Source organism: Neodiprion virginianus, chromosome 2 (assembly GCF_021901495.1).
Source record: "Neodiprion virginianus isolate iyNeoVirg1 chromosome 2, iyNeoVirg1.1, whole genome shotgun sequence".
Taxonomy (NCBI): Eukaryota; Metazoa; Arthropoda; class Insecta; order Hymenoptera; family Diprionidae; genus Neodiprion; species Neodiprion virginianus.
In genome coordinates this window covers 14,541,298-14,563,809 of record NC_060878.1, presented here as the reverse complement: position 1 = coordinate 14,563,809, position 22,512 = coordinate 14,541,298, and the positions used below count along the sequence as shown (strand labels likewise).

At 39.8% G+C, this 22,512-nt stretch overlaps 1 protein-coding gene and 1 long non-coding RNA gene across 3 annotated transcripts in view; one reads left to right on the top strand and one right to left on the bottom strand.

Annotated features, from left to right (window-relative positions):
- The window catches only part of LOC124296964 (uncharacterized), a 181,690-nt gene that overhangs the window by 79,189 nt on the left and 79,989 nt on the right, over positions 1 to 22,512 (bottom strand). The window contains exon 3 of the long non-coding RNA XR_006906485.1: positions 1,294 to 1,302. This is a non-coding gene — a long non-coding RNA (uncharacterized LOC124296964). The remainder of the gene's footprint in view (positions 1 to 1,293; positions 1,303 to 22,512) is intronic.
- The window catches only part of LOC124296951 (unconventional myosin-XVIIIa), an 84,560-nt gene that overhangs the window by 8,303 nt on the left and 53,745 nt on the right, over positions 1 to 22,512 (top strand). The window contains exon 3 of one of the 2 annotated variants that reach the window (XM_046747430.1): positions 9,836 to 9,970. In XM_046747430.1, coding sequence (XP_046603386.1) covers positions 9,836 to 9,970 — 135 coding nt within the window. Of the gene's footprint in view, positions 1 to 9,835; positions 9,971 to 19,564; positions 20,933 to 22,512 lie in introns of those variants that run through there. The other variant, XM_046747431.1, reaches the window with a different exon arrangement.

The following is a 22,512-nucleotide window of genomic DNA, read 5'->3' as shown; positions in this document are numbered from 1 at the left end:
GTGTGGTTATAATGCGGTTGATGCACTTGAGGCAAAAAAGCGAGTAAAGGGGATCGCGTATCGTCGTGGATGGCGCCAGGCGTGAAGAGGAGGGTCTTGCACAAAGTGCACTGGCGCTGGGCGATGCGAATAGCGAAGATCAACGGATTAGCAGATGTGCGAGGAATTAGGCTGCTCGCGTTTGTCGGAGTGGGTGCGATGTGTCACCGCGTTTGATCGAATTCCTGTATGCCAAGTGCCGATGAGTCGTCGCCGGACGCTAAGCTTGCGATATTTCTTACTTGTTGCACCCTAAGCAAGACTAACCATCAAAGTCCGAGGGCACATTTGCTCAAAGAAATCATGAATTTAACGGGCTGGAAATAAAATTGCGAATCAATCTTTTCGAAGCCGTGAGAAATCACTCGGGATAAATGAAATCATGGGAAATCATTGCGAGTAAGTTAAAATCACTTACAATGATAGCGCTGAAGAAATTTACGGCAAGCGGTGGTAATCATGGAAATCGTTGTAATTCTTACGGTGAATATCAAATGGTTTAAATTTATTAGCATTTTATTGATTTCTATCTTAGCTTTAGTTGCTTTCCAGTTAACAAGTGAATCGCAAGGATATTTATTGTGATTACTTGCAATTTTAACCAATTCGGAAACCATTGTGAATCTTGAACGCTTGTAAAACATTGGAAATCAGTTGGTACACCAAAAAAGCAACTAAATCCACGTCAGAAGGTCAATATTAACGGAAATAATTCGAAATCAGTGTTAACGAATTAGAACCACTTAATTGATTTCCAAGTGAATGGTCCATTGCCAACGAAAAAAACTGCATGTTTTCTAAGCTCTGTTGCGTTCATTCTTTATGGCTCATAATGATCAACTGCATTTCACGCTCGACATGCCAGTCATTTGAAACAGCTTCAGTCCATTCGTAAAGTGGGATTCTTGCAACGGTATTTAAGTGCTGTTGCAAACAATCTCAAAGGCCGCTACAAGTTCAATGGCCAATTGGTTGACCAAGTTAAAAACCGGAGCTCTGAAAAAATTACGCTCACTCTCTCTCTCTTTCTCTTGCTCTCTCATTCTCACTTTTGCATTTTTTTTTAAATTCCGATAAACGACTTGCACTATCTGTTACTTTCACTGCAGCCTCACGTTATTGCTGGATTGGCGCCAGAAAGAGATATGGAAAGAAAATGTAAAGTATACTTGATAATATTCGTTTATAATCGAACATTGTCCGGTGCAAATTAAAGATAAAACTTGAGTTGAGAATAGAGTAAGTTGTTTTTACTTTGTAGATCTTTGATGGTTTCACCATTCATGCACGGATCTGGCTATCTCTTCCTGAACTTCCATTCAAAGTGCGTCGCCTTTCCACGATTACCGGAAGGTGAATAGAAATAAATCTTATTTTTTACGCGGGGCTCCAGTACTTGTATAATGCAGACATAGTCGGACAGGCGTGAAAAAACTCCTTTGAAACGAACTTTAAAAGAAGGACGCACTTTGATAACGATCTTCAGCATTTCCTAGTGCGTCGTGTATATTTATTCAAGACATTTGACAGAGAATAAAGAACGCCGCGGTGATGAAAATGTGCAGCTTCTTTCAACTCGCTTCAAATTTTCCCCGCCTCGATCTCGTCACGTGCAACAGGTCAAAGGGCATGTCACAGTCACCTTAGATCAGTGAAACGGTAAAAATGAATCGCGGGTAGCGCAACGTAATAAAATGTTTATTCAGACTAGACTTAGCCGTTAGCTAGCCAGCCAGTAGGAAATGCACTCGCGTATACCAACTTCGAATGAAATAAATAGTAGGCGTTGATTATAGCGGACACGCGCACTCTGCGCTCACATATAAATTATAATCGTGAGCAACGGTAAGCCGCGACGCGACTCGGTTAACTTCGACGCTGTATTACAATTGTCATCCTCGTAGTTACCATCATGATCACCGTCTTCGCAATTGTAATCACGATCATCATGCGATCTTCCGCTTTTTAATTCCGTTCACGAAACAATTGTATACCTCTTAGTTTTTACGTTACACTGCATCATACGGCGTGGGGGAAGTTACGAAATGCACGTATGGCATAACTTGACGTGGCGTCCGTTTAACCAGCTTCCGGTTTCCTGCAAACGGTGTTTACAGTTAACACAACCCGATAGCCTGTCCTCTTACCCAGCCCATTACAGAGGCGTGGATACGCGTACCCGTAACGTGGATTATGCGTGTATCATGTAACTTTGAACATTCGTACACCTGTACCGAGATGAATTTCTACCTGCGGTGGTTACTAAATTGTAAAATTGGCTGGTATGGGTTGCTACACGTATACATAAACAACTTTTGTGCTCAATTTGAAAATTCAGCATCAGGTAGTGTTAAATGGATACAAAATTATAGACCATGGAAGTCCACACCGAAATTTCTCTCACAATGTATAGGCCGTAATCATTCTCATTTTTTAAAACGTTATTTTTTTTCTACTACACATGAAAATGAGTTCCGTATTTGTAATCAGAAAATCTAGTACGTATTACAATTTTTTTTTTCATCACCGTTACTCTTAATTTATTTTAGTCTTACCATGATTCAATTTTAGTCTTACTTGATTCAATTTTTTCGAAATCACCAATTGTTCGAATTTATATCTTTCAACAATTATATTCTCGTAATTAACGATATGCACATCCGCATGTCAATTATTAGACGGCTTGTCCGTCTTATTTGGCTTTCCATCGGAAGCAAGAATCCAAAAATGTAAACATTCTCCATCTACATACATTCTTACATATATACTCGTAGTGCTTGAAGAGAAGAAAAATTCATATTCAGACAGACTTAATGTTGGAATAACTAGGAAATGTATTCAGTGACAACTATAATCATACTAAATAATCACTAGTATTATATTTGTTTTTAATCCCAACAATATTTAAACAGTTATCGTAACAATACTGATTTGACTAGATTTTTCTAGTAACAATGTAAAACATAATTTTTCTCGTCGTCGGTACGCTTGATCACCCGCCTGTTACGTCACCTGCGCGGCTACGTCTATGCACAACAAAAGTGAACAGTACATTGGATTCGTCATGTGTGAGAGAACATTGTTGGCCCCATTATTTCATAGGTGTGGCAAGTTTACAGATAGGCGACGTTTCAAGGTTTACTGGAGACCCGGAACATCTTGTACCCTCCGTCTCGTGTACTATGTATGGTGTAGTGTAAAAAATGAAAGAGGCAACTCAGTGACTAAGCCTGTGCTTTTCTGAAATGCAAACACTCTAACCTCATCTTCTGATACTGCTATAGTTGGCGAGTGAGTTGGATCCTTTTTTTTTTCGAAGTGCACGTTTCAAAGCACAAAATCCTATGTACACTGAGAGAAATTTTTAGTTCCGGTTATCGCTCAGTCCTTAACTATTTTCATTTTTTAACCACAATCGAAAAATATAGTTCTAGGTAGAAAATTAAAATTAGTTTTCTAGCTGTTACCGGAAAGTCTAGTATCCGTTACTATTCTTTCTTTAAATATAAATTTTAAATTTAATGCTCGTGCAACGATAAATTGACATTAAAGCCTTATTTAACTAAAAAAGTAGAGTAAACCGAACAAACTGATTTTGCGTTGCAATTGCCAAAAAAGGATCGACGATAGCGCAAAATCGTGACGCGTACCTCGTTTTTCGTAATTCCAACAATATTCAAACAGTTTTTATAACCGTACCTGTTTCACTGAATTTTTCTAGTTACTGTAACAAATGCAATTTTTCTTCGCGATACATACTCTAATCTTCTAGAGACTTATTATTCGAAGCAATAACTCATGCTCCATTTCACGTGTATAATTAGTTATACGGCATTAATATGATATCAGCATTTGTTTATAGTTATATATATATGTATATATATGTATGTATATATATGAACGGAACGGTCAGAACACTTTGGTTATTTATACGTATCATTTTTGACCCGTCCAAGTTTATATAAACGTTCGTGAGTCAGCTGAGCTATACTCGGTGCTGCAGACACGCGTGAGTTTGGGCACGCACATGCGTGTAAAACGTATGTATATACGATTCACACGTGCGCAGTGACACGTCTGTTTATGTATGTAGCATATATAGCGATTCGTGGCAATGAACCATAGGGTGTGCTGGCTGGCTTTATGAGGACAAAAGTAGCTCTCGATAGCGAGTCATTTGCGAAATTCTACGATGCGCAAAATTCACAAGTTCCGACAGTCCGATCTCACAGCTAGTTTTGTACGATTCCAAGGTATCTTGAATTCTGTCGAGTGATATTGTTTTCTTGTCTTTGTACGCTGCTCTTCTTAGAAAAGACTGGGTGGTGCAAGAATCCATCAGACGAAGTTCATCAGAGTCAATGTTTTTTAGGTTAAAGAGAAAACGGAGCAAATAAAGACGCTCGATTAATAATAATTGTTTTGTTCTCTGTACGCGATACTCCGATGCGTGTATAAATTCTGTAAATAATAGCTCAGTATCGGTTGCAATGGGTTATTCCATGCGCGTCACACGACATTCTACCAACCAACCAGATCACCTTCCGACATCTGACATCGTATAACTAACTATCGTATACACAACAGACACGCGCTGAATAATACCCGCAGAATGATTGATCTAGTTTTGCAATACGCTCCAGTATTCGGTCATGTCAAGGTACGTCATACGAATGAAGAATAATTGAGCAATACAAATTCTAACCCATAGGTCAATCTTTAGAATGGACTGCATGCTCTATACCTTACATTTCTTCGTACAGATTGACAATATGCGTTTAATTATAGAGAGACAACGGACTCTCGAATACAGCGTCATATTTTTACTTAAAATTTTCATTGACAAATGTTCGTCAGTACACCGGAAGTATCATATTGGACAGAATGAGATTCGTTGTAGGAAATATAAAATTGTTATAAAATGGGTATCGTTACAACAACGATTCGAATATCGTTGCAATTGAAGAAAAATTTGGTACAACTAAGTATTTATAAGTATAATTTTAACCGTCAATGCTACATTTTTTGGTTATTGCAACGTAAATCTGTTTCCTTTATGTACTAAATTTTATTACTCAAGTAAGCCTTCAAGATTCTTACGTATTACGGTATCTTTTTCCGCGCATAACAATCAAGTATTCTCCAAAATGATTTGGTACTAAACGCACAATTGATTGCTAGCACGAATATGCGAGGAAAAATTGTAATGAAGTCGATCTTTTGCCAGAATTTTAATGCCAACTAGACTACGAGGCATATTTATATCCGGGGATTGCGTAAGAGATTTTTCAACAATATAAATTTTCTTCACGCGCGCCCGAGAAAGGGGGGAACGCTTTGGCGTTTGAGAACTGCTTGCAAATCGTTGCATCGAACCATCCAAGGTTATTCAATATTGCACGCATACTTTCCAGTGCAAGTCGCGACTTGACGTTCGGAATGCGGATACTTGGTGTAAGTGTAATATCGGTTAATCGTAGATTTCTCCGTACAATAATACCGGGCAGTTTTTTTCACTCCTCGCTTTTTTTTTTTTTTTTAGCTCCGATTTTACTCTTATTAGATAACTCTTATTAACTCATGAAAAGCTGGACAAAACCTATTTTTTCAACTTTCTTTTACGAAATTTGTGATATGTTACACGAGTTTGTACTGTATCGTCAGTATCACAGGTAACATCTGTTTTTCAAAAATAATTAGCTCAAACTTAATAAGAACGTCGTAAAATTACGCGAAGTTAGTGAATTTTCATAAAAATTTATATTTTCAACGAATGACAATATTAAATCATATCTATTTCAAACAACACCATCAGAATAACTGATCTGACTTTATGAAATATTACGTGGAATAGTGAGGAATTTTCATTAAATTTTTACTCCAACTTTTATGTCATTCGAAATATTACAGTTTTAGCGAAATACTTATCATACCTACTACAATTTATAATGCGTTATTCAGTCGCTATTAAAAAAAAACTCGGACATTAGTGAAGTAGAAAGACTTTGAAATTACCAAAACATAGTTTGTAAAAATAGGCTAAATTTTTTCCGTTCTTTATTATTATTATAGATACAACAGGTGTCCAGAGAGCAAGAAATTTTGGACTTGAAAAACCGATACAAGTGAGAGAATTTACAAAACAAAATAAATGGCTAGCATTATTACCAGTATAAAAGCCCGCCAACACACACCCGCGCGTAAAAAAAAATTACCCATGGACGTACCGAGTGTGGGGCAAGATTGCATTCACAAAGTGTAGAATATTTGGCGGGAGCTTAATGATCAGGAAAGATTGTCAGATCATAATATTCACGGAATGAGTAAATTGCAGTGAAATAAAAATACATGAAAACCCGAGACTCCAGAAAAAAAGCCGGATGGCCACAATGGTTAACGACCTGTGGCACGTTCCACTGATTGTCAGTTTTACCGTACGAAGACGAGCAATCAAATACAAGCAAATAGAAGCTTACTTGGGTTGAGTGATGATGCATAATCCCGGGGAGAAACGGCACACGATAATATTCGAAGTTTGACGATGGAAAAATGAGACCACGTCGCGTCGTTATGGCAGCAGGGCAGGAAAAGAGCACACAAATGGGGAATCATGGTGCCTACTCTCGAAGCTTGGTGGCAGCACCATCGTTGGTTCGAAATTCAAATTCAAGCATACAATATTACGTTAAAATTCATTTTCCTTTATAGAAGATCTTTTTTCTTTACTTGGAGAAAAGCGCCATGGCAAATGAACCAGTTTAAATTCTTCAATCCCTCAAACAAAATACTTTATGATTTTGGAATACCGGAATTTCGCGGTAAAGTAGACCAACGATTGTGCTCTACTTGCAATCAGCTTGACAACTGTGGTCCCCCATTCCTGGATTATTCCCGCGTTTATCCACAAGGAGGGAGATCGATGATTCCTGCTGCGTAATAAAGATGTCCTGGCAAGGACCTCGCGGCACTTCTATGGAGGGTAGAAGTAAGGAGGACTGTCTCCGTGCATATAAAGTGTCGGTAAAGTAGAGGAAAATTAAGATGGCGTTGCTGCAGCAAAAGTTCCACAAATCGCCAATCAGATTCATCCCGATTGAACCCTGATTGCTAGACGCCAATCAGATTGGTACCACCAACAACAAATTATTGCTTATGAGCGCCATTGTGGTCACTTTTTGAACCCCTACTAACTAATTTTGGCGGGCACTATTTCAGTTGATACTTAATGAAACAAAACACACTCATATTTCGAAATCTTAGTTCCTTGACCAATCATTGTAAAATTTTAATAGAATAGAGATTTTTTTCTCCATTGTTTTGTTACGATAACATTACTAACTCGAAGCTCGTAGATAATCGAACGTCGCGACGACGCTCGAGAGTTGAATTTGTTGATCCAAGATCACATTGTGACATAACTGAAATTGGAGAATTGAGAAAACTTGTCAACGGTAATCGGACACGTTACGTTCATTTTCTTTACTACCAGCGTCGCTAGTTTTCTTTTCGCACCGAAGCGAATTCAGCATAATAAATACGTGTGAAGTAAGCCAATAGGGTATTACGATGAATTTTATTTCAAGTAAACAAATTCCTAACCTGTATTTGAAAGTTCGCCCAACTTGACTAGGATATTTGAAATATTCAAACTGTCGCCTTATACTTCCTCCACTGTCTTCGGTGCATACGGAACACCAGTGCCATCTTATTTTGGGCAGCTATTTGTTTACATGGAGTTTGGTCTCCTTTTCTAGTCTCCATGCAAGATTACATCGACGTAGAATACGAATGCCCACGAGGGTAGGAAATCTGTCTCGCCGTAAAAGGAGACAGATCTTTTATTTTTTTACCTGCAGGAACGTAGAAAGTTATTGGTAGGTGAATGAGCGCAATTTATGCTTTATGCCAATGCAAAATCACTACAATTTGCATGAATCGATACAGCCAGAAAGGAAGAAGAAGAATTCGCATGGGTTTTGAGTTTCGGGCACAGTAGAAGAAGGAAGGTGATGTCACGGCCTATTTCTCTGGACACAGTGCTTTGATATACGGTTGCTACTTTCCAGAAAATCCGTAGTACTAGAGTCGAATGTAGTAAATCAAGTGTGGGCTAATGAATCCCATGTACTTATGGTTTCGGCGAAGGTCTCGATATCGCTTTTTGCATAGATATGTTCTTTATACGCATGAATAGTACTTGTAGCGTTTTTGACCAGGAACACTTCATTATTCCAATTGCAACGAAATTCGTATAACGTGCGATGGAATTCCGAAATTGCTTAGACTATAGTAAGTTTGGAGGCAGTCAGCGTAAAATGACATAGTCGCTGACACTTTGCAATTGGTATCGGCCGACAAGAAATGATGCAAGAACTCGTATTACACATTCGTAGAATATATTCAGTCCGAACTCTACGAAGTACTACGGTATTTATTTTATCTTTGAAAAATAATAGCAAGTGTAGCAATAATTCTGCAACGATAACGACAAGACTTTCATTGGTGTTCCATCCTTAGCTCATGTATAAAAATAACTTTACTAGATATACTAATGGTATTATAGGTATACAGCCGCATTGTACAAAACAAACATTATTGGCAAAACTTGCAAAAAAGTAGAATTCTGTACACACGTGGAAAAAACTTTTATTACTTGCAGGTATTGGAAAATTCTAGTTAAATTGGAACAGTCCAAAACGTTTTAAATATTATTAGAATTACTAGAAAGTGTGGTACAAGTAACTATTTAGTGCGATTACAATTGTAAATGCTACATTTTCTGGTTATTGCAACGTTAAATCTGTATATTCAGTTAATTAATACTTTTATCATGAATTTCTTAATCCGAGTTCTTCAGTTGGAAAAAAAAAAAATGCTGAGTAAAGTTCTTATAATTTCTCGCGTTAAATTTGTGATTTAACAATGATCTAATTGTCTATCGAAAATTCATTTACAAATAAAACGAGCTATTTTTCGGTAAAAAATGATTGAACTAAGATATTTTTCTGAAGTTGTTAGCACAATGAAACGTTCAAGATTAAATTAAAATTCAGCGGTTCAAAATTTTTCCCGCCATGTAATACAAGAAGTTTTTAAATTGTATGTAAGTAAGGTAGCTTCGATAACACTGTCAATTTTTTCCTGAGCGTGTTTTTCTTCTAATCAATTTTTTGACTTGGCTGTACGTTCCATACATTCTTAATCCTCTTTTTCCCATAATTCGATCTGCTCTAAGTATCATTCATTACCTGCTTCCACCCTAAACCCTCTTCGCATCCATTTATCTATGTAACTATGTACACTTAAGTTGAGATCCGTACACCGCGCGATCTCGCGTAGGTGTGTCAGTAATTCAATTTGTCAATTGAAATCAATTGTACTAATTGGCGAGCAAAGATTGTGAGCATACGAAACAGTCTGCCAGCCAGAACTCACACACATCTCATTAGAGGCACTAAACAACCATAAATTTGCGCAACGATACCTTCTGACGGAAAATTCTTTGTTAACGGTATCTTGAGAAACTCGCATCCTTCACTCGATCATCGTGATTCTACATCTGTTTTACCATCACGACATATAATCGCAAAATTTACCACGTGCGATCATCGAACATGAGAAAATTGGTGCTTTTGATACAGGATCCTGAATCCTCTGAATCGATTACCCAAAGTAAATTCTCGATTTCGCTTACAGTCGTAAACGAATGAACGCCAGCACGAGTGATTATTGGTACATGCATCGATCAATTACTCATTGTCAGAGCTGCCCCAAAATTTCTCATTGTCTGTTACAGGTGCAACCTGTCGCCGAATTATCCGAGCTGTCACGACGAGGGGGTAGCGATGGAACTCACGTCGTACTCGCCCCAGCAAATATCCAGGGTGGCACGCTGCGACGATCAGGGAGTTTACGATTTCACCAGAATACGGTGAGTTTTCCACGGCCAACTTTTGCTCCTCAATCCTCCGTTCAACATTTTGAATCGACCTTAGTCTTATTTTAGGGTGACAAATATTTCGAAATTAATATAAAAAGTTGAGATAAGGTATATTTTAGATTTAAACCTCGATCGAAGATATCGAATTTTTAAAATGGCAGCATGGAAGAACTTTAATTTTTGCCTGAAATGCTGATCTATCAAGTTGAACCGGTGCCCCTAAGAACGGACCGATCAGTTTCACTTGCATAATCTTAATCGGGTTGGATCAGGTTATAGTGAGATACTTACTAGGCACGAAGTCTGGCGACGTAGTAAAGCACGCCTCTTGAGAAGCACGTGACCTTTTGATAGGAACTCGAAAGTTCGTCCAACCACTGGCTGAGTTCGCTTCTAAGATATTAAAGGTACTCCGAGGTATCACGAAAATAAAAGAGAACAGGCATCGTGCCGTTCGGAATAGAAACCCTTCAAGTGAATCCAGTGAGCCTTAGAATGAGGATTGAGAACTAGCTTTGCTTCGGTTCAATGACACCCCTCAAACTTGGCGATATAAAAATTTGGACTACCCGGTTTTAACGTTAATCTGATTGACTAAATTTTTATCCGCACCGGGAGTTTTCGCCCCAATATCTAATAGTGGTAGAAAATATAGTGGAGTACCCTTTAAACTATAGTATGGCAGTCAAATTTCTGTTACAACGTCAGGAAGATTTTTCATCTAAGTTGGGTCGTTCAACTGTCACAGAAATCGTGAATGCCAGAATAACAATAGTCGCGGATTTGTTAGAGAAAGTTAGAACGCTTATTTTAACCCGTAATTTACTGTTCTGTGGGAGGCAACAACGCTTGACTACAACAGACATGTTTATGCATATTACATTTCTAAATGCCGCGGACATCACTTAAAGCAGATGACGATGAAGTAAGGTGAATATGAAGTACTCTCCGATCATCACGAGTCAGTATTGAGTCTTTATAAGTACTTCAGTCTGAAAGTTCGAGTTGGGTTAACTTCGTTTGTGTAATTTCGTACAGGCTTGCAAAACTTTATAAGTAATTGATACACGAATTAAAGATTAGCAATCAGATTGCGGAGTTTCCTGCGTCTCATATGTATAGCCGGAGGAAACCATATCCGTACGTTGTGCGGAAGTCGTACCTGTGAACGTCATATATCGAGTGACTGACTGACACTGATCGTTGTTTAACATTCCTAGATGTATCTAAGCTTGAACAGTATTCAGACCCAAGACATTGCAGGTGCACGTACTTGATTAGTTGGGATCGGTTACGCGCTGCTGTATTTAAGAGTATGCGCTTATGGTTCCTAGAAGCTTAAATTATACTGAACTGTAAATTTCTCTTTAGAAGAATTTATGTCGGTGGCAACGGCATGAGTCACGATTCGAGCCGTGCGTGACTCTAAAACGGCAAATACCGCAAACGGAATTATTTTCCCTCTTCAGTTCTAACTGAATGAAACAAACCCGCAGACTTCCAGTAACACGAATATCAAACAAACAAGTTCAGTCTTTATTTACTTAGCTGCAGACAAGCTGCATCTTGTAAAGAGTCCGTATGTGCATACGTGCATACAGAATTAGTGATTTGGTAATATATGTAGGTATGTCGTCGAAACTACGCGTGGTACGCAGCTAATCGACCGTCACGAGATTAAAATATTTCGACGGTGATAAATGTCAAAGAGAAATCATAAGTCGCTGGCAATGAGTCATGGATTCGATTGCGCGTCCGCTGTGTTAGAATTATCATGATTGTATCGCTGGGGAGTAAATTCACTAACTATCGGCAGCTAATGCATACCTTCTTCGCAGTTTAAAGTTCTCGTTTAACGTGGCAAACTAACAGTGCAAGTATTTTACGCAATGATACAAACTATCGTTACGTCAGAAGAATGCCTGACGAGAATTCTTGCATATACCTCTGTCGAAGAGTTGTAGAAAGTTGAATGGAGTGCCAACAGCACTCGAAATAACCAACGTAACTCGGAACTCTTTATCGGCTGCGTTCTCTACGTCGGTCGGTAATTCGGACTCATCGTGCTTCATCGGTATTTGAAGATCAGTTGAACAAGTTAATATCATCTTACCTACTGATGGAAGTAAGAACCATCAGTCGGTAAGTGCTTACCATCAAATACACGTCACTTACATTTTCTCTGTTTTTCTTTATTTTTTAACTCCGCGACAGAAAAACAGTCGTTGCGGCATCCCTATAAGTATATAATCGTCACACGAATTCTGATTGTAGGTAAAGTAATGTGATTATCGTCACATGATCGCCCCTTCGGTTAACGTATCGAGTGGTTCAGGGGAGGTATGTGGGTCAGCCACAGTACGGCTTCCGGTCTTTTCGTAAATGTTGAAACTTAATCCCAGCCTAGAACTGTAAAGCGTAAACTTTTCCTTCGTTTTTTTTTTTTTTTGCTTGCTCTCTTACCCGAGAACAAGTGAATATATCAAAAAGCACAAAGTGGATACTAATTTTCCCAATATCACGGATGTACCGCAATAAATGCACCCACATTTTTTCCTTCGATCATAGATTGCACGAGTCTTATTGTACTTCCGGTTCTTGCGCGTGTTTCATATTTGGCAACGTTCGCACGGAGAATAATATTGTTCGTTGAATTTACGTACGGGTTACATTGCGTAAAAAATACTGCAGGCGGGGAGTGCCACGCACGTGCAGCAGCGCACAGTAGGTTCGACTGGCTACTTCTATATGTGGAAACGTAATGCGTCCGTGTCGGCCATGTTGCCTTCTTTGGTTATGAGTGTTTTCATGTTTATCTACCGATTCAGTTCCTCATACCTTATTCTATCGTTCAATCCGCATGACTAAACACACTGGTATAAATTTCTCCGTATTATTGAATTTTATTTCAAAGAAGGCGAGTTTTAAACATTTTATGAATTTGAATTTTGCAATTCGCTTCATACGGTCGAAGGTCAAGTCGTTGATCCACTTAGTGTACGACCTGCCCCCGATGCTAATCCGTGAATCATCAAATATATGCTGTAAGAATGGCTTTCGATTCACCCGCCAACTTCACATTGATCCTTTTCGGGTCCGGTTTTACTTTTCTTCGGGAGGTCACGTGGGTTGGATCTGCTTCGTAAATAATACGGGGTTCATCGAGTCCCGGTTTAGCCCGTAGGAATTGACAAGTTGTTTATGAATCGCTTGTATATTTATGTTAGCAGATAACGTCTCCGATCGTTAATTATATTACCACATGGCCCGCATAGATTCAACAGTCACTGTATAAATCAAACCGTCAAATTGGGTCCGCATATAATACACGTAACTAGCTGAGATGGATTACCCTGTAAGTTGTTTATTTTTTTCTTTTTTCACTTTCGAAAAGTGTGACACGCGTGTCACATCATGCTCCGTCATTAAATATCGTCCCGCGAATTGTACGAGGTGCATACGCAAGCTCGGCAAAGATGCTGGAAGTAGCTATAAAAACTAATCGCCAAGGTAAATGATACATAAGCATATAATACCCGGACGTGCTAGCAACAAAATCACGGATTATTGTACGCTGATGTAATCAGCATATTCGCTTGTATTCTTAGGAGGTTAAATTTTCCAAGAACCGAAGCCCACCGCGGCTGAAAATGTCTGTAATAAACTAGCTGTGTTGGAAATTCCTGTTTAGGGGCCATACTTAAATTACGTAACAAACGTAAGGGAGGGGGGGGGTCAGACTCGATTGTTACACTTTGTTACGATACGGGGGAGGGGGTCTTTTGATGCTTGTACGTAATTTTTTGAATTGAATGTAAAATTTTTTGATAATTAATAAAAAAATTCAAACTGAATTCCCGCGCCAGATTCTGTTATAGCCAAACCTTTAACATTTTGAAACTAGCGCGCTGCGGTAGCTCTTGGCATTAGATCACTCAACTTACAGCAATTAAAACACTTAATAATTAATTAATAATTAATAAATAAAAGAATAATGAAAAATACAAATGATTTTAATAAAATTTTATGCTATTTCGTTATTTGATTCCGAAAAATTACGTACAATTTGGGGGGGGGGGGGGGGGGGTTGACATTTTGTTATGATCTGATACACAGGGGGGGTAGGGGTTGAAAAGTTCTTCAAATTCCGTTACGTAATTTAAGTACGGCCCCTTAGGAAATTATCAATTTACGTTCAGATCTGCGGCTTTGCGAAACCGCCCATTATTTTTAGACCGTGCACTCTGGCAGCGGTACAAAAAAAAAAAATAAATAAATAAATAAATAAACGAATAAAAACAAAAAATAAAATAAAAAATAAAACTCAACGATGGTTGGAAATTTTTTCGGTACCGTAGGCTACTCAATGAAGCGGAGGGAAAAAAGAGATAAAAACGGAGAGACAAATTAGGAGCGAGAAAGAGCCTCGCCCACTCGAACTACTAGGACATCGTCATAGTTGTCTGCTCGAATGGCGTCCCACGTGCAATGGCTTCAGCTGGTCCTTGTGTCCCCGACATCGATCTCTGACCACTGCATAGCGCCCACCTTTTTCTCTCCTCTCTTTGCTTTCTTTTTATATCTGTGAATAGCGAACGTTAAAGTGCAGAATCACTCACGCGGTTGGACTCGGGGAGTTTGATTGAAAAAAAAAAAACTGCTCTCCTCGAGACTCGAGCAATTTTGCACTACCCATTTTTTTCATTCTCCATTGACTGTAGATCGAATTTCTTTGTGAGCAGTTGGCACTCTTCAGCTATTTAGATGCGCTGTATGGAAGGGTAGAATCATAAGTGGCCGATGCACGCTCTCGCTCACCTTGTTTGGAATTGCACCAAGTGCACGAGTCCCAACTCAACCAGTTATTTCCCCTATGGTGTATCGGCAAACGCGTATGTATAACCAACCGTAGAAGTATGCATCGTTCTCGAGTTGTAATTTCTGCCCTGGATACATGACTCACGAAGTAATGCATTCGGCATCATATGAGAAGTAGGAAAGCGACCCGAATGACAGATGGCTCACTGCAGCGTGCAACGTGGCTTGCGGAAGCTCGACGACACGTGTTCCTCGCCTCGACCGTCACTTACACGGTTACATGCATGTCTACCACACGCCATTCAAGGGCTCTAGTCGAATCCTTTTTGTTAATTTTTAGCAAGACCTTAACGACACTTATCAGTTAGCGTCTGTTCAGTAGGTCGAATCTCTTCACGCTCTTTGAAACAGGAGCTTATCACTTTCCTTTCATCCTCGAAGTCCATCCTGCTGATGAAAACATCGATTTTTGACGAGAAAAAGCGTGTGCATCACAGGCTTTCTTCAAAACGCTTACTGTCGCGTATTTTCTCTGCCAATTTTTTTTATACTCAATTGGCTGATCCACGTGGGAGAACCAGCTCGACCATACGAAAACGAAGAGCGCTAAAAATAACCCACGGCAATCAGAGCTTCATATCCATTTCTCTAATGAGTTGGACGGTTTATTGGACATCAACATCCGTTGAACGATGAACGGTTTCTCGGTGATATTGAGTATACAACGACATTTGTAAATTGTATGAAAATTGGAATGGACTACCTGAGAAAGGTTGACCAAGTCTTAAGCCGCAGGCTGCTTCTGTAATGCAAAATTGAAGCCGACAGCTCGATCTGGATCTGAAGGCACATGGCTTAACTTGACGCCCACCTGCACCAAATGACGTTCACAATTCTCTCTTCGATTAGAATCTCCGCGACTGCAGGAGCACGAAAGGCTTACTTGATCCTTGAACCATTTTATGCTGGTGCCAGTAGGGTGCTTTGGTCAGTAGAATAAGCGACATCGCTCCGTGAGTGTATTGCATAGCTGGCGTTCAAGACCATTGAAGAAAGTGAATATCGTGGGCGACAGGCCATTGCGGCATCTTTACAGTATTTCGCAATTGTCCTGCATGGGTGGGAATCGTTTATGACGAAGAACAATGGGTTGCGTAATTCTTGTATACGTGTGCAAAACCAGATACCTTCACTTAAACAAAACTCCACCTCGCCTAACAGGAATCTCTGAATTCGGGAATAGGAAGTGTAACCGGTCGTATAATTGTTCATAATGGGTACTATTTAATCAGTTGAAAATATTAACAGAACCGCTTTCACAGTTGGTGAACTCGAGTCGTTCGTTGCCCTCGATTTTTTTTATGCACCAAGCAGTCTGCTGATGAGATACGAAATGGTCTGAGAATTGCTCAATACAACTATATGTGTATAAAGTATACGGTAAAAGTGTAAAACCCAATAAGGAAATAATAAATTTTCAAAACTCTCTCACCAGCTTGTAATAAAATATCTACAGCTGCTTCTAGGATAGTGCCTGATTTTATTCAGCCGTTGCCCTCGATGTCTGGTCCAAAAAACAGTCTGAAATTATTGGGAAATCGCGACAGCTGAAAAGTTTAGAAAATTACCGAGACTGCCCGCTTGGATAAACATTCTTTAAAACCTTTCCCTCTGTTTTCTTTCAAACTTTTCTCTGTTCCAATTCGGGTTTCCGTAATCAAAGCTCCAGAACTGGTTCAGAAAACAAACTGCACGCGATCGCGATGAACTAATTTCTCCGATTCCGTCATCGCCGGACCTGCATCAGTGCAGGCGACTCGTTGCTCCGCTATAATTAGAGGTTTCAACCTCGTTGAAGATTCGCTTGGGTGCTCGTTTAATTGCCAATTGATAATGATGACAGTGTGAAAACAAGAGGATCGCACAACGACAATAATAATTTGACTCGGTGCTACAGTCAATGAAAACGCGTTGTTCACAACGAGTTTTCGTCGAAGGTTCACAGCATCTTTATAATCGATCTTTAAGACCGAACTGATAGGGTGTTGGTGTCTTGTTCGTTGGTCACATCGGCACGGCACGCATTACAGAAACCCGAAGGCAATCATGCGTGTATACAAGAAGTTGGTTTTGGCCTTGGCGACAACGCGTGATTCGCCTCAGATAAATCGACGATCTCAGCTTTCGCTTTTTCCTTTTTTTTCGGTGCGGACCGTAGACCTGTGCTTTGTAATAATATACACGAACAGCACTCTGTAAATAATTGTCAAAGTATAAAAGCACACCGTGACTTCACCTTATTCTGACTATTCGGACGTCGATCAGAAAAAATTTTCATTTCACCGAATTCCTTGGAGTTTCTGCCGCAACGAGTCTCCTCAGATCTCCGTTACATCAAACATGCTGATACAAGAAAGTATATCGATGCCTACAGTCGTGTTACACGCTAGAGTACAATTGTTTGTTTTTCAACTACAAGGCAACGAGCAAGCTGTCCGCCTCTGATCCGTTGGCTTTCACAACTTTGGGGCGTGTTACTTATCGTGTGGTCTTTGGTACCCACCTACCAAGCAAAGGTACTGCGCCACTGCTGTGTTCCATGTGATAATTCGAGGCACGCACGCAGTGCGAAGTGGTGGAACAAATTTAATAAATTCCCGACCGCCCCTCTGCGTGATCCTCAGCTCTCAATGAGATGCAAAGACAGACAACCGCGCAATCCATGACATGCGAACCCGTAGTACAAGTGAAGAGGTACTGTAATAATCCAGAACTCGTTTATCCGAATCGAGACCATTGCAGCACCCGAACACCAGGAAACTTGACGCGTGACACTGAATTAGAATTAGGAGTTGAAAAGCAGATCATGACCTGACTCAACGGAGATGGTTTCGAGATCCGTTTAATCCCGCCAATGGGGTGAGACTATTGCAAGGGACAATGGTTGCGGCACATCAGCGATTCCCAGCCTCAGCGGCCTCGGAGATTTGTGCTGTCTTACGGAGCGGCTAAGAATAGGGGTAACAATTCTTCCTGCGTCTTGTGCCTAGCAGCAGCAGCTTCCTGGATAAACTGGGAGAGGGTTCAGCGGTTATTTCGTCTGCAACGACGCGTGCGTCCGTTACTTAGAGTCATAGCGACAGTCCCGGCATCCAGCCTAGAGCTGCTTACAATTAGAAATGATTCCTGAAGTCTAATTTCGTTCAGGGGAGAAGAAAATGGAGGCACGAATTTCTCTCTCTTTCTCTCTCTCTCTCTCTCGCTCTCTTCATCTCTTGTCCTTCTCTTTCTTCGTCTTCGTCCGGAAAACCTTGACAAGGAAGTAAAAAGACGAAGATGAAAGAAAGGCGGAAAGTGCAGGAAATTTGTTTTTAAACTCAACGCACTGCGACGGGCAGGATACGTATCCGGTACCACTTGATCTTTCCTGCGAAAGATATGATGGCGTTAATGAGACGGTGTAACAAAACAAATATAACTCTAGATATTGTCAAATCAAAAAATATTTTGTAATCTTTATTGAAAAACTGAACGAAAATCTAACCTGTGTCGTAAAGGTTAGTTACCAGACCGCTTGTGCTGATGAAAAAACATTCTACATGCCAAAACCAAACTATATTTTACACCTGGATCCATCCACCGATTTTCAGCCATCTTTTTAAGGTTCAAAATTCGTCTCGCAGAAACTTGCATATAAATTTTGGTGTACATTAATATGTGAAAATTCCCCAATGTTTAGACCTTTAAGCTGCAACGTTTACAAGAAATAGGTTAATTATTTTATCGCGTTCTCGAATTGAACCTTTTTGAATTTTTATCCCTTTTCTGATTCTTCAGATTGGTTAATCTATTTTCATATAAACTTTTAGGTTTTGCAAGAAAACACATTTTTCCGATATTCTCAGTCCTGTAGTGTATGCCAAGGGGGGAAGAATAAGTTGATTTTATTTTTTTAAATGGAAAATTGAGCATATTGGAGTATATCCCAAAATTTTTAGACTAGGATGAGAATAAGATTATAAATACATCGGCATAAATATATTCTAGGGATCCCTGAAACATTGACATCGGCTTAACTGTGAACCCACTTTCATTCGATTTCAAAAATCTCAAGATAGATTCCAAAGTATCTATTTCTTCAGAGAAATGTTGAATAAAATTATTCTCCCGTCCTTCGCTCATATAGGACTGAAAATTTCTGAGGGTCTAGCTAACCACAGATCTTATGTTCGGAAGCATTAGACTGTCTTACACAAAAATCACCTTAGGTCATATTGTTTCTCCAATGATGGTAAATTCTGAATTCGACAACTGATAAATACGTTTCTCGTAAACTGTAAGACCTAAAGGTTTAAAAATAGTAGGATTACCATATCTTGGCTTATTACTAAAATATATGCAAATACCTGCGATATTAAAATTTTCATCCTAAAATGGTGGACAAAAGTTTGTGGATCGTCTCTGTAAACATGCTTTCAACTATACGGACGGTTGTAAAAAGTGATTCGTTGTCACGTGAATGACAAGGAGTAATTTTCGCGGCATTTAGCCTGGCGTCTCTCTTACTTTCTATAGTACGCGGGGTGTGCATGTGTGTGTGTGTGTGTGGTGTGTCGAACTAAAAACGATAGGGAACAACGAGCATAAAGTAATCGTCGGAGGAACGTGCGAGTGGCTCGAAGTGAGTGACTGCCGTTTCTCTCCCTGAGCAAGGCGACTCTGCAGACGCCTGCAGACGACGACGCCTCGCGTCTCTCAGATTGAGTAAGTCAGTCAGTTCTTGAGCGACTCGCGCCAGTCACGCTCCTCCGCGCCTAAACGCGACCGACGCCAACATGTGAATGTATAATATTCGCGTTGTAATATATAACCGCCTAATCCTCTCGAAGTGTTCACTTTGGCTCTGTTCCAGAGTTCTCCTTATACTTGAAAGAGTAAAATTTAATTATATTATTGTCATAATTATTATTATGCACGTCTCGTCGCGACGTCAACGCCGTCGTCTGATAAACAAACCGTTAATTGCATTCAAGTAACGATCTCTGCCTTACTACATGTATAAACCTGACGTATTGTTACTCGGTAATTTACGGTATAAGTCGTTCAATACAGATCCTTTAACGGTTCTCTCGCTCCAACTTGCACAATCAGTGATCGGTGTGGTAGTATTCCGCGTTTTATTGAAATTGGCGTTAAAGTGTGCCCAGACGAAAACGTCATGTAGGGTCTGAAGAGGTGCTCGGTTGAGTTTCGCCAATCGCAGGAAAAGTCCAGAGTCCAACAAAACGCATGGCGACAAACCCCAGGCGCCATTCCCGCGACACAATGTCGCCGAACCCAGCGAGCAAGATGCATCACCACAAGGCGTGCAAGGGCAAGGCTCACGGAAGTGGCATAGCCAAGCAGAACAACTCGAGAGGGCCGATAATATCCTCGCCGAGTCCGAGGCCAGGGTGCAGATCATCGTCGTTGCAGAAGAAGGACTCGAAGTCGAGTTTGAACGGCCACAGCGAGTCCGGAGGTAGCAGAAAGGTGAGCAGGAACAGCGTAAGTTCTTGGGAGTACAGCGACACCGACAGCCTGAACTCGTCTGAACACGGGGTTGACAGTGTCGACCATGCGAGTCACATGATAAAGAAGATAAACCAGGTGCTGGATGGGATGGACGATGGGAAGAGGAGCGTAAAGACCGGGAGGAAAATGTCAAACGGCGATGAACACGGCAAGAAATTATGCTCGAAAAGAGAAAGCTGGGCCGAGACGCTCCGGGGTAGAATCGAAATGACGAATAAGTACAAGAAGATGGAGGCCGGGTGGGACGACAGTGTGATCAACCCTCCCAAGGAGAGGAAGTGGCATCGCATCACTGCCGAAGTCGAACAACGGACCGGTGACAAAACCGTTGCCAGGAGTAACTCCTTGCCGAAGAAAACTTCTCCGTCACTTCGCAAGGTCGTAAAGAGGACGCGCAGCAGCCCTGTAAGGAATTTGTACGACGTCGTCGAGTGGGAAGAACTCCTGGAGCTTGCCCAAGCCAGGAAGGCCACTCGGGTCGGGAAAGGGACCGGCGGGAAACCAGCATACCTGAAACACCTTAGCAGTCTCCTCGAAAATAAGGCGCCGAAAACTTTTAAGGTACCGTTTCGAGGGAGTTGGCTTCACCGAGGAAAATATTATTTGTCATGGTTATTTGAAAGTTGTAGTAAAATTTTGCATAATTACTAGGAAAATCTAGTAAAATTTTGCACAGTCACTAGGAAATTCTAGTGAAATTTTGCATAGTCACTAGGAAATTCTAGTGAAATTTTACACAGGTACTAGGAAATTCTAGTAAAATCTTGCATAGTCACTGAGAAATTCTAGTCAAATTTTCCATAGGTACTAGGAAATTCTAGTCAAATTTTGCATAGGTACTAGGAAATTCTAGTCAAATTTTGTGTAGTCACTAAGAAATTCTAGTCAAATTTTGCATAGTCACTAGGAAATTCTAGTGAAATTTTGCATAGGTACTAGGAAATTCTAGTCAAATTTTGCATAGGTACTAGGAAATTCTAGTCAAATTTTGTGTAGTCACTAAGAAATTCTAGTCAAATTTTGCATAGTCACTAGGAAATTCTAGTGAAATTTTGCATAGGTACTAGGAAATTCTAGTAAAATCTTGCATAGTCACTAAGAAATCCTAATGAAATGGCATCGTTACGATAACGGTTTGAATATTGGTGAAATTACAAGAAAATATGGTACAAGAAATTATTTAATACGGTCGTAATTGCGATAAAAATTGTCAATGTTGCGTTTCTTTTCGTAATGTTATTGCAATGGTCGATTTTCAGAAAATTCGTTATTTCATAACTGTAGGGTCGTCCGAAATTGAGTAAATCGTAACTAAACAAGGGATACTCATGTTTGGGAAACTGAATTCCTTCAAAGGCATACTGAAATTACAAAACAATGGCTTTTGTTCCAGTGTTTGGTTATGTTGGCGCAACTGTAACTTCAGCCGGGTGAAAATATTTCATCTGCAAGTTATTTTAGTCCATCAAAAAATGACTGTAAGATCGAATAACATTCGTGGAATGTCAAAGAGACAAATGTCTCAAGTCAAGTAAAATGAAATTCCATTTATTTGTATATTGGTTGTGTAACAGACGGTTCAACTAACGCGACTGTATCTACAATAACTGTTCTGCCTTTTATTCTCCGTTTTAAGCTAAATCTACATTTGCATTTTACCATTCAGAGATGGAGTATAAAAAAAAAAAAAAAACTCATCTCAGTCTCTTCTGTGTGTTCTTCTTCTCGTATCATCATTACCAGCAGAACGAAACATCATATCGTATTTCTTACATCTTTTAACTGTGTATTCAGGTTTACACTGAAACACGAATAAAGGTTGTTATTTCGGTTACTTAAATTTAACTCGTGTGGCAAGTTGATTTTTCTATACGATAAAAACTACCCTCCAAAAACAAAAACTTGATAATCTTGGCTGCTGATATTTTTTGTTCGATTATTGATGCAATAAGTCTCTCGTGAGTAGGCAAATAAATTTGGTATATTGCAAATGATTTGACGCTTTTTTCTGCCGACCTTTTGTTTGCCTGACATAATCGCAATCCTGCTTTCACATTCTGTACGTATCGTTACATAACTTGACATAACTTCGATCAAAGTTATACCGGTTTTGAATTTGGCGAAGAAAAAATCATCGCCTA